At 35.9% G+C, this 13,465-nt stretch overlaps 1 protein-coding gene across 3 annotated transcripts in view; it reads left to right on the plus strand.

The window, feature by feature from the left end:
* LOC121377251 (gamma-tubulin complex component 5-like) overlaps window positions 1–13,465 on the plus strand; it is a 44,161-nt gene that overhangs the window by 2,864 nt on the left and 27,832 nt on the right. For all 3 annotated transcript variants that reach the window (XM_041505168.1, XM_041505169.1, XM_041505170.1), the window contains exons 3-10: window positions 2,066–2,172; window positions 3,532–3,643; window positions 4,439–4,535; window positions 5,419–5,498; window positions 7,161–7,417; window positions 8,462–8,551; window positions 9,083–9,176; window positions 11,229–11,445. In XM_041505168.1, coding sequence (XP_041361102.1) covers window positions 2,066–2,172; window positions 3,532–3,643; window positions 4,439–4,535; window positions 5,419–5,498; window positions 7,161–7,417; window positions 8,462–8,551; window positions 9,083–9,176; window positions 11,229–11,445 — 1,054 coding nt within the window. The remainder of the gene's footprint in view (window positions 1–2,065; window positions 2,173–3,531; window positions 3,644–4,438; window positions 4,536–5,418; window positions 5,499–7,160; window positions 7,418–8,461; window positions 8,552–9,082; window positions 9,177–11,228; window positions 11,446–13,465) is intronic.

Below are 13,465 nucleotides of genomic sequence, written 5' to 3' on the forward strand. Positions count from 1 at the left end.
AAAATTTGCATAACACAAAAAGGGCTTATGCCAAAACAATTATATAATGCATATAACCTATTTTGGTTTGCATAAACTTTTTTTTTTTGCTTCACTGAAAAAACTAATTAAATTTAAAGTTTGTTTTGTTTAACAACATCACTAGAGCAAATTGAATTATTAATTGGATGTCAAATATTTGGTAATTTGACTTGTAGTCTTCAGGGGAACCTGCTACATTTTTCTATTGGCAGAAAGGGATCTTTTATGTGCACTTTTCCCTAGACAGGACAGCACATACAAGTCGTAGTGCACTGGCTGGAATGAGAAATAGCCCAGTGGTCCCACTGACGAGAATCAATCCCAGACCTACAATGCATGAGGCAATCACTCTAACACTGGGCTATGTCCTGCCCCAAAATAAAGTCAAAGACCATTGCTTGTGCTATTCATTCAGTAACCTTGACACAAAATAAAGTCAAAGACCATTGCTTGTGCTATTCATTCAGTAACCTTGACACAAAATAAAGTGAAAGACCATTGCTTGTGCTATTCATTCAGTAACCTTAACACAAATGGTCAATTGGGTATGCTAAATAAAATTAGCAGTTTGCGGGGAACATTATGTTCAGTATCGCGATTCGTAGACAAATTTAGAAATCGCTCTACATGATTGTAAGACATTAAATAAATGTTCGACTGATCACCAACTGTCACGAATGAAATAAAAAAATATAAAATGTTCTCGAAGTTTGTGAAAAGCTGAAGTTGGGTGTTAAAGGATATTAGCAGAGAATGCAAGTACCTGTAGATCATCACAATTGTACATAAAGCAAAAAAAACAAAAGCGAACAATTGATCGCTATCAGTGGATGCAACAGATTTTTTTTTTTTCATTAGCATTGGGGGGGGGGGTGGGATGTAGCCCAGTGGTAAAGCGCTTGCTTGATGCACAGTCGGTTTAGGATCAATCCCCATCGGTGGCCCCATTGGGCTATTTCTCATATGAGCCAGTGCTCCATGACTGGTGTAACAAAGGCTGTGGTATGTACCATCCTGACTGTGGGATGGTGCATATAAAAGATCCCTTGCTGCTAATCGAAAAGAGTAGCACATGAAGTGGCGACAGCAGGTTTCCTCTCTATATATCTGTATGGTCCTTAACCATATGTCTGATGCCATATAACCATAAATAAAATGTGTTGAGTGTGTCGTTAAACAAAAACATTTCATTAATTCATTCCATTAGCATTTGTAGTACATTACTGGTATACATGTTGATATAACGTTTGTGGTGCATAATATGTATATGGATGTGTTGTCTGTCTATGGGTAGTGCAGGCAAAAGATTCATTGATTTTCATTAGGTGTCACTTACATGTACCTGTGTCTGGTAGTTTTAGCTTTTCTTTCTCACTTAAAGGGACATAACCTAGTTTTTAAACACTAACGCATATTATTTTACTATTAGAACCCTTTTTGATAACTGAAATCATAATTTACTTAGATTTTATTGTTTAGATTATCCATTTACGCACATTTGAAGTGTTTTTTGTCATCCTGGTGTTTTTATTACCACAAAATGCATTGCTCATATTTTAAAAAACGCACATGCGTCTGAGAAATAAATAACAGTTATATGGAGTCGCGTTTTAGTCTATTTTTAGAGTGTATTTCACCATTTCAAAGTCACCGACTCATATTTCACTCAATTGTAACTTTATCCAAATGTGTTACAGGTTTGTAGATTAACTAAACTTAGTGTTAATTTTCACAGGTGGAAACTAGTGTCTGTCCTTTTAAAAGTAAACTTTGAAATTATTAAATGTGAGACAGTGTTTGTTTTTTCAGTGTGTCTGTACGCACGTGGGCAAAATCATGGAACCAAAAGTCTGTTACCCATTATTATGTAACATAATCCACCATTTTTCATGATTACCAAAAAGATAGTTTCTGGTGGCTGGTTCCAATGGACCCAGGGTACACAATAAAAAAAAGTATTTTCCCATTAAATGTTAAAATCATGAGGCCACAAAATGTACATACAAATGTCATTGTGTCTGAACTAACATTATTTTTTCTGCAGGAAGATGAAGATAATTTCCAACTGTGTCAGCAGTTTATGACTTCAAATTTCCGATTTCACCGTTATCTGGACGTGAACAGCCACAATGTCACACGTGAACTTGAAGGGTATTTATATACAACAACAAAATGTTGATTTGTGGGACAAATACGTGGATGTCAACTGCTGGGTATAATTGTTGCTTTGTAAAGAAAATATTTATAAAAATATCCGACATAAAGAATGTTTGTACCATACTACAAATGACATTTTCATTTCCAGAACGCTATACATGTATATCCATTTACTTTATTTTGAGAAAAACGTTATGTTGCTTGAACATTACATAATATTTATCATCCATTAAAGCCTTTTGTAGGAGATGTCACTGGCACTATAATTTGCGATATCTCCTGCAATATTTTCCTAGGAGATATCGCTTCTTCTAATCTTGATTGGTCAAATTGTAATCACAAGACATTATTTTGTTACGTTACTGCGTATGTTTCAGTGCTAAAGCTGTCATTAGTGAAATCACACCACTGTCGTTCTGCTAGTTAACGAGTCTACCGCTGACATTCAATCCACATTACTGACATTGTTTACAGTTGTCGCAAATGAAAAGAATGATGATGGATGATGAAAAGAATACCCTTCTCGTGTCTTGTGATAATTTATCATCACTCGAATTTCATACTTTTATCAACTCCTGCTAATAAATTATGATATCACAAGACACGAGGGGAGTATCCTCTGTATATCACACAAAGCACAATTTTAACATCCTGTTAAATGGGCATTGATCATAATTTGTTGTAAACTTTATTATCATATTCTTGAGTTGTTCTAACATCAGTAAAACTGGAAATAGGCATTTATCGTGTTTTAGAAAAGAACTTTTCAAATGTACGTATATGATTGCATATATGAAGCACAACATTTTTAAAGAAATTTTATTTTATTTTATTATTAATTATATATTATCACCAGTACTGTGTTCTGGAGACCAAGTGCTCATGGACAATTTGACTGATACCACCATTGGCTATCATACCACATTCATCTAATGTTGGGCACAAAAACCAGAACATGCTACGGGCTGTATTTGGCTCTGTATAACATGTACACTGTATACACAGGACTTGAAACGGCCTGTGGCCAGGTCGCCAAATGCGACCAATGTCCAGTTTGCAATGTCCAGTTTGCCGTTAGTCGCCCAAATAATATGTGGGCAATCTTCTTTAGAGCTATAACATATGAGCCACTATTAATATTTGTATTCCACATTAAAATCATGTTCGTGGTTCTCTTACCATAATTTGCCAACATCCATTATTATTTGTTTTTGGCCACCATGTTTTGGTGAATTTTGAGCCTTGTATACATATAATTTAAGTACCCATAATTTTCATTGATCAGATACAGGTATTTCATACAAATGCTTTCCAAGCAAGTTTAATAATTCAATCTGTTTTTATATTTTCTAGACTGATTACGAAATTTGAGGTTCACTCCCAACCTGAAAAGGCAAACATTTTAAAACAGCTGTCGGATGACTTCCTCGAGAGCCCGATTTCCAAAGATGTTCAGAATCCAAAAGTAAGTGTCTCTTACTTTAAGTGAAAATTCTTGTTGCTAAGCAACCTTGTGATTCAAGTTTTTATTGTAATTTACTGCATCAGTTTTGAATTTACTATAATAAGTATAGTTACTAGTAGTATCAGCCATGTGTGTGTGTGTGGTTTTTTCGGGTGGGGGAGGGGGTGGTTGGGGGTAAGTGTGTTCATATATATTACATAATATAATATATATGTATGATGTGTACGATTTGTGACCAATTGTGTGCATTTGCTGTTAAAGAGGCTAGACATAGTCCAGTGGTAAAGCACTCACCTGATGCGCAGTCGGTCTGAGATCAATTCCCGTCGGTGGGCCCATTGGGCTATTTCTAGTTCCAGCCAGTGCACCACGACTGGTATATCAAAGGCCGTTGTATGTGCTATCCTGTCTGTAGGATGGTGCATATAAAAGATCCCTTGCTGCTAATGGAAAAATGTGGTGGGTTTACTCCAAGACTATATGTCAAAATTACCAAATGTTTGACAGCAAATAGCTGATGATTAATAAATTAATGTGCTCTAGTGGTGTCGTTAAACAAAACTAAGTTTAATTTTTTTTGCTGTTAAATGTATGTGTGTGTATGTACCTACATACTATACATGCATGTACTGTGTTGTATCTTTATATATGCAGATACATTTATGTGTGCATGCATGACTATGTGATGTTATCCAAACCTGTTATTTTAACTAGAAGTACATATTTGACATGTAATGTATATTTCTTTAATGATAAAAGTTATTATTGAAATTGTAAGGTTTGATTGTTTTTCAGACAAGTACACATTACGCTATATTGTCTTTGTTGGTGTCACTGGCCAACAACCCAACCAGTACTGACTACACAAGTCCCTGTCATTCTGTAATCGAAGGTAATTCATGTAGCATTGTCATCTTTAACAAAAATAGGGTGGGACATAGCCCAGTGGTAAAGCATTCACTTGATGAGCGGTCTGTCAAGGATCGATCCCCGTCGGTGGACCCATTAGGCTGTTTTTCATTCCAGCCAGTGCTCCACAACTGGTGTAACAAAGGCCATTGTATGTACTATCCTGTCTGTGGGATGGTGCATATAAAAGGTCCTTGCTGTTAATCGAAAAGAGTAGCCCATGAAGTGGCGACAGCAGGTTTCCTCTCTCAATATCTGTCGTAAATAAAATGTGTTGAGTGCATCATTAAATAAAATATTTCCTTCCTTCCTTTAACGAAAATAATAAAATATTTCTCCTTTTTTCTCTCACCTTTACGAAGTGAGAAGTCGAGATATAGGTATTACCTTTTCAGCAGCAATGTGGGTGTCAGTTTTTGTGTTTATCTTAATGTTAAACTTTCACATGTAGATGTAGCTCCAATTCTAACAAACTACATGTATAAGCCCTACATCACTGAAACTTGGTTTGTAGTTACATCTGTGAATGTTCATCTAAGTGCATGTCTTATTTGATTTTTTATTATTAATAATAATTTTTTTTTAATTTAAAGTGTAATATTTTTTTTTTTTTTTTTTTTACCTGCATTGAGATGAACATCTTTGGATGCAGCTATCATTGACACCGAATTAGTTTAGGGAAGGAAACACATTTAATTTCGTGGAATTCCTATTTTTATCCAACTGCTGAGTTTCCTTTGAATTTCTTATCCTATCTTTCAAACATCTTTTTCTGTTCACCTCCACATCCCAGTCCTTGTCTCTCAAATTGCAGAAATGCTTGTCTCTTGTGTCCATCTGTAAGCACTTGTTTGTTTATTACTTAGATCCGGTTGACACGTTTGACTGGTCAGCCCATCTGTTGGAAGGAGAGCAGGTTTTCTGGGGGCGATATTCAGATTCACCAGTGAGTATAATTTCTTTACAGAATGTAAAGCAACAGTAAAGTCAGATAGGCATAGGTAACCAGTTGGAAAGTTTAAAGACGGTTTTACTGATTGATTAGTAAGTGGATGCAATGTTCAAACCTTGTTACCTGTGTCACGTTTTAAAGGTTTTTGCATTGGAGCAAAATGCTTACCAGTTTTGAGCCAACAACAAATAATTAAAATGGAAAATAATCCCTTTAGCTGATGGCAATAAGTTTATCCAGCAAAAATCAAATGCCATCAGTAAAACCGCCGAAATACGACAACTCATATCGCAGCTGTGTGAATTGCCATCAGTGCTACCATACCGGTCTCGGTGGCATCGTGGTTAAGCCATCGGACATCAGGCTGGTAGGTACAGGGTTCGCAGCCCGGTACTGACTCCCACCCAGAGCAAATTTTAACAACTCATTGGATAGGTGTAAGGCCAATAACCCTCTTCTTTCTCACTAAACACTGACAATTAACAACTAACCCACTGTCCTGGACAGACAGCCCAGATAGCTGAGGTGTGTGCCCAGGACAGCGTGCTTGAATCATAATTGGATATAAGTATGAAAATCATTTGAAATGAAAATGCTACCATTAAGTTCAAGCCTGATTGATGGTGTGGTTAGACTAAAGTGTAAAGTTTAAAGTGGTTAAAAAAATCAGCCATTGAGATTGAGAGTCTAAAACCTACTGCACTCAAGAGCTGTCATCTATGCATAAGGGCAGAGTGGTGACAGTTAGATATTTGAAATCTCATTCTATCCATTCTACTGTCCATCTGTTTGAAATAAAGAAAAAAACCACTCCTTAAAGAGTGTTAAATTTGTGATATTTTGTTTAGCTAACTGAAACTTGAGTTTGGCTGCAGAATTTCTGATCAAATTTGCTAAATTGTAGTTGGTGGGTGACAAATTCTGAAGTTCCAAGTGGAACAGTTAGAGACTTGAAATGGACAGGCAACAAGAGCCAACTGCGGGTGAGACATGGCCCAGTGGTAAAGCACTCACTTGATGCGCAGTCAGTTTGGGATCAATCCCCATCAGTGAACCCATTGAGCTATTTCTCGTTCCAGCCAGTGCACCACGACTGGTACATTAAAGGTCGTGGTATGTGCTATTCTGTCTATGGGATGGTGCATATAAAAGATCCCTTACTTTACTATATAGACTGTTTTCCGGTAATTCTACGTTTAAATTAAATGTTCTTGCAAACTACTCGACACACATCTAGTTGACGCGCTGCTAAAACGCGGACAACTGAAATTGTATTGGAAACGTTGAAGTCCGGAATGCATTGGCTGATTTACATTCAGAAATGAAACTACTGTTCGTTGAAATTTTTTGTCGAGAACGAAACACTGCTCTCAACTTTTCTTACATGTGGTAACCTCCCGGTAACCTGAACGAGCGTTCTCGACTTATTTCGATGCCTGGGATTCCATCTTAAAATGTGGGATTCGCAGAAGCACAAAATGTTACTAAATTCACTACCCCTGTGTTTCTGGAAATGCTTCTTAATTTGTAGTTTTAGCTTCAGGATTAAAATCTGAGAACCAAAGAGATTGCTTCCCATGCAGTCCACAAAATGAATTTCGAGTCTTGAGTGCTGCTTAAACCTTGAATATGCTATGAATATGGTGAATATTTCAGCTGCCATTTGATGAAGATCTGAGTGATGATGATGATGATGACGATGACCACAAAAGAGATGAAACCAAACACACGATGGCGGTTTCTGTAATACAGGCTCCAGCCAATGATACAACATTGGTTTCCACTGACACTGAAACACAGCAAAACAAGGGATTTGATTGGCTGTCCAAAAATCTGGTTGATCAGTACTGGACACAAAAGTCGGAGGAACCGAAAACCGGACCATATTCCAGTTCAAACCTGTTTCGTGATTGGTTAGTAAACTAAATGTTTGACGGATGACTGTATGTCATCACAATTAAAAATTAAAACAATCCTAAAATAATATTGCATTTGCAGTATTTCTGTGCATTGATATGCATTACTGACTTGGCTGAGTGGGTTTGCTATTCAAGAGCAATAATCAATATTAGAAAAGCTTGTTGTTATTTAATAAACCTTTAAAATGTGCTGCAAATTATGTCTTTAAACTTTGTTCCAAAAATATTTTTAATATGCTGCAAATAAAATAATAAATTGTATTTTTAAATTAATAGGTGTTGTCTTTAAAATGTGCTGCAAATTATGCCTTTAAAATGTGCTGCAAAATATGCCATTAAAATTGGCTACAAAATATACCTTGAAATTATGTTTTAAATATGCTACAAAATATACCTTGAAATTATGTTTTAAATGTTTAAAATGTACCTTGCAAATTATACCTTTAAAATGGGCTACTTGTACATGTACCTTGAAATATTATGTTTTAAATGTGCCACAAATATTTCACCTTGAAAGGGAAAGGTCCTTTATAACTGTGCTCTGTCTTGTATATTCCCGTATCTTGTTTACTTTTCAAAATGTTGTAACCAACCTTAATATTTGCAATTGAATTAAACATTGAAATTGTAGGGAAACCTTTAAAATATATGCTGTTGCCTGTTGAAACTGCTGTAAATCTGTTAAAGATAAAAAGCCTGGTTTTAAATAATCTTTTTGTTTAAATCAAAATGTGCTGTAAATGAAACCTTAAAATTGTGCTCTATAATGATAAACTTGAAAAATTGTACTGCTACAATTATACCTTTAAATTGTATGTGCTACAGATGTTACCTTGAAATCATGAAACGTGCTGTAAAGAAAGGCTGAGAAAGATAGAAACGCCTGATGTAAATTAAATCTTTTAAACGTGCTACATGCTGCAATTGTATCTTTTAAACTTCTACAATGTACTTGAAATTGTACTTTTTGACATTATAATCTTTGAAATTGTTACGTGCTACAGATGATACCTTGAAATTATACCTTGTTTGTTTTAGGGATTACTACAAGCATCAGACTGAACCTCTGTACAGCAGCAGCGGGAAAACATTTGTCACGGAAACACAGCTCATCAGAGAAATCTTATGGTGAGTTATCTTTCCTTAGTTTGAATCTCAAAACATTACCTTTTCATATGCACTGTTTAAACTCTAATTCTAAATGCTGCATTCTTGTTTTCATGTTCAGCATCTGTTCCATGAAATGATAGACACTAACTTAAGGAATTAATAAATTGTACATTACATCACCTAAACACATACTAAAATCAATGTGATACAACTTGATAGATATGTTATTAATTATGTTTACACTATATTAACTAAAAAACACTAAGTGTGGTTATTAGTGGACATGCATAGCCCAGTGGTAAAGCGCTTACAGTAGGTCCATTCGGCTATTTCTTGTTCCTGCTAGTGCGCTATATCTGTGGGATGGTGCCTATAAAAGATCCCTTGCTACTAATGGCAAAATGTAGCAGGTTTCCTCTCTAAAACTATATGTTAAAATTACCAAATGTTTGATATCCAATAGCTGATGATTAACAAATCAATTCGTTCTATTGTTGTCGTTAAACAAAACAAACTTTTAACTTTTAATTCTAATGGGTTTGTTTTCAGGATGTTGGCAGGCGTGGAAGATCTTTTCATCTTTCAGTACGGTGAACACAAGTTCTCACTGCGAAACAGTGTGTGTGTCTCTCACCTGACTGTTGTGAGTATAATGGAGGTTTTCAAATTAACAGAGAAAAGGAATATCTCTTTTTAAATATTGTGCCGTGTCTTTTGTGCAAACAGAGGGGGAGTAGTAGCCCAGTGGGAAAATGCTTGCTTGATGCCCGTTGGAGCTCATGTCCAGTTGACCTTTCATTCGACCAATCAAAACCTTACTTGCAAAATCATGCCACTGATTTAAAAAGAATTTGAAAACATTCGGGATTATGCCGAGGGTATACGAAATGATTTGTGTAAATTACGAAATATGCCGGAAACTAATTTCAATATAAAATTTTAAATAATATTCGTTTCAAGACGAAAAAAAACACCCCCGTGATGGTATAGCCATAAAATCGGTTTATACTATTATACAATCCAGAGTTTATTACTGCACTTTTCCCCCTGCTTTTCAATGTTGGAATACACCAACAAGTTCGCCTATTGCATAAATAGTCTCGCCCGATATTTTTAGAATTTGTATGCTCCCGAATAACGCTATAAAAGGCGAAGTGTAATTGGTCGATATTTAAATTGTTATTTATAGATGAAATGTCATCTGGACATGGGAGTCGACGCAATGCTGTTAGATCTACTGGTGATACCAGTGGAGCTAATTTTAATCAGATTGGCTTGATGCGCGGTCGGTCTAGGATCGATCCCTGTCGGTGGGCCTATTGGGCTATTTCTCGCTCTAGCCAGTGCACCATGACTGGTATATCAAAGGCCGTGGTATGTGCTATCCTGTCTCTGGGATGGTGCATATAAAAGATCCCTTGCTACTAATGGAAAAAATGTAGCGGTTTTCATTTCTACGACTGTCAAAATGACCATATGTTTGACATCCAATAGCTGATGATTAATAAATCCATGTGCTCTAGTGGTATCGTTAAACAAAACAAACTCTTTTTTTTGTTGTGCAAACACGCACCTTATATTAGGCTCAGACTGCCAACTGCCTACAAAGGTTGGCCAATTTTCTGCTGTCACGCTTCTACAACTGTTCAGTTGAGTTCTGAATATGTTCAGACTAACAACTGGGAGTTGCATTGAGTTGTAATATGTGCTCAGACTAACAACTGGGAGTCGCATTGAGTTGTAATATGTGCTCAGACTAGCAACAAATGTCATGCCTAATTAATTTTTTTAATCGGATACGACAGCCATTGTAGAAGTCATAACAGCATTCAGACTAGCAACTGGACAATCGTAGAAGTTGTGACAGCAGAAAGTTGGCTAACCTTCTGCAGGCAGTTGACAGTCTAAGCCTAGCATAAGTGCACATTTGTGATGTGTAAATTCCTCAAACAACTGGGTATGTGCAGTGCATCTCAGCAGTGGAAATAATACATGCATATCAGAATTTTGAGACTTTAGGTTAGGTACAAATGATTCAAAATTTATATGCATGCATTTTTCCATGGTTTACGTAAATGCAAACTGTCTGTCGTTATACAGTATAACCAGTGCTGATTGGATGACATCACAAAAATTATAAAATGCAGAAAATTACATCATTACAGATGAAAGTGATTTTTTTTGTGTACTAGTATATTGTGAATATTATTACCCATATAGTTAAAAATATCTTGGTTCAAATCGAAAAGTTAACAAGAGAAATGTAACACTTCAACATCATATGATAACGTCATACAATTAATCCACTACCAGTTCAGTGTCACAATGATATAAATAAAAAGTTAAGATGGGTAATAAATAGGATATTACATTTGCTACCATCTCATATATTGAGCTGGAATTTTATGTTTAGCTTTATATGATATACTGTTACAGATCAAGTTTGACTTTCATCGCGATTTGCCCATTTTTGACAGAGTTATGGCCCTTGAACTTAGGAGATATGAAACATTTTTGTGCCTGGTAGGAGACATTCATTGCTTGAGATAATAAGTTGGAATTTTATGTATAGCTTTATGGTATACTGTTAACAGATCAAGTTTGACTTTCATGGCGATTTAACCATTTTTGACAGAGTTATGGCCCTTGAACTTAACAGATATATGAGAATGCTTGTTTCTTTTGTTTTCTGCAGCCGAGTCTTGCAGGCTCTCTGATGCAGTTCATGAAATACGGAGCCCAGATCCAGTTGCTTAGTTCATTTGTGCAGGAGACCGTGTCACAGAGTTGTCTAGGAGATGGACTCGCGTCGGTGCCCATGACCTACCAAGCATTTGCCAAAACTGTCTCGAAGTTCCTGCAGGATTTCTGTAAACATCTGTCGAGTATTGAAAAGAAAATGATCAAACAAGGTAATTTGATTTGTAATACCGTATATCTTCGCCTATAAGTCGAATTTTTTTCACCCAAAAATTATTTTATAATTGGGGGGTCGACTTATAATAGGGTAAAAAAAATTCACACAAAAAATATGAGTTTTGGGGATTATTTTACAAGTTTTATTGTTGAGGTATACCATGTATTTATACTCAAATATGTTAATTTGACACATTTATTTTTTATAACCTATTTATTTTGGCATTAGAACGGTTTTGGTTATGCAAAAAGGCGTGTGATCTCACTCACATGCCAAGACAACAGTCCACTTAGTTAAATTAACAGTCATCACTAATAGCAAAAATGTAAACAATACTAACTACCTGTTGCCTGAGTTTATTTTGAAATCTGGTCACTGGCATTAATGGTTGTTCAAACAATGTCTTGTCGGTGATTAACTTCACTGAGCTTTCCCTTAAAATAGACTGATCTCTGCAGTTCACTAGATCATTTGGTACAAAAACCAGTGTACTTTCCAGAGTTATCCTCCTTACATGTATTAATATGGTGGCAAAACGTGATACTTTCAGTTTTATCATAGGTCTCACTACACAGATGTCATCTGCCATTGAAACCCATGTGAAACTGCCCAACTTCAAGTGAAGATTGCCCATAGAACGGGTTCTTGTTGGCACTAACAACATACACCATTGCGAACATACATTATATAAGCATTTATATTCATTTCAAAATTGTGAACATTTCCGTCTCAGTTTTTTGCTATATGACCGCATCCGGCTGTAGTACCGGTCCCAACAGGTGGTTCATAAACCGATTCACTCCGGCTGTCACTTGCACTATATACCCATGTCCCAAAAGGTCGATGCACAATATTACAAAATAACATGGGCAAAATACAGCCAGAAGGCTTACCATTAAACATACATATTGTTTTAATTCTTCACCATTTCCTAGAAGTGAATATGTGAACCATAACATGTGCCACAGTTAGGAACTATAGTGGACTGTGATGAATGAACTCTCACCCGGAAGTCATCTGTGTAGTGAGACCATAGTGATCTGTTGTCAATGTTTATAAATAAAGTTGTTGTCTGTGCACAAAACCATCTGTACAGTGCCATACAGTAACAGTCAAACAGCTTTCACTCTCTACTAAGGGAATATTTTGTTTTGATGCTATGTAATAATGATAGTTTGATTGGAATAGTCTGATTATATTGCGATGTTACGGATACATACATGTACAAAATGTGAAAACCGAAGTTTGTAAAATAATTTTCTTTTGTTCAAATATTGTAAATTATTGTTCTCATGTGCTGAAAATAAGAAATATTTCAATATTTATAAATTGTTTTTCATGGGTCGACTTATAAACGGGTCAATAAAAAAAATAAGTTTTCAGGGCTTGAAATTAGGGACTCGACTTATAGCCGAGATCGACTTACAGTCGAAGATATACGGTAGGTATTGGGAATGTGCCTTATGACTTACTAGACTCCTAATATGGAATGGAAGAAAAGAAATGTTTTATTTAACGACTCACTCAACACATTGTATTTACGGTTATATGGCGTCGGCCTAATATTGAACAGATGGGGAATATAGCCCAGTGGTAAAGTGCTCAGGTGATGCGCAGTTGGTCTTTGATCGATCACCAAGCCATTGGCTTATTTCTTATTCCAGCGTTTTTTCGATGAAAGTCAGCAGTAATGAGAAGACGAAGTCGTCGTAATATTTTGGACCTAATCCAATTTCAAAAACAAAATCACACAACAGACGTCAAGACCCCAATTTATTTAGTGTCATATCTCGCCATGTGTCGGACAGTGTTTTCACTTTAGTGCCAGACTGTATCCTCGAGTAATCGTGAACTGGTCTATTAACGGGAAATGGTTAGTGTACACGCGTACTGTTGGGTACAATTGATTTGATGAAATAATGTTTTACCTTCTTTAATTTATTATCAAAATCAACCAACAAATGTTAATACTCATGCCAGTTTCTGTTTAAATACATGTCGTAGTCTAATGTTGA

This window comes from Gigantopelta aegis, chromosome 7 (assembly GCF_016097555.1).
Source record: "Gigantopelta aegis isolate Gae_Host chromosome 7, Gae_host_genome, whole genome shotgun sequence".
NCBI classification, from domain to species: domain Eukaryota; kingdom Metazoa; phylum Mollusca; class Gastropoda; order Neomphalida; family Peltospiridae; genus Gigantopelta; species Gigantopelta aegis.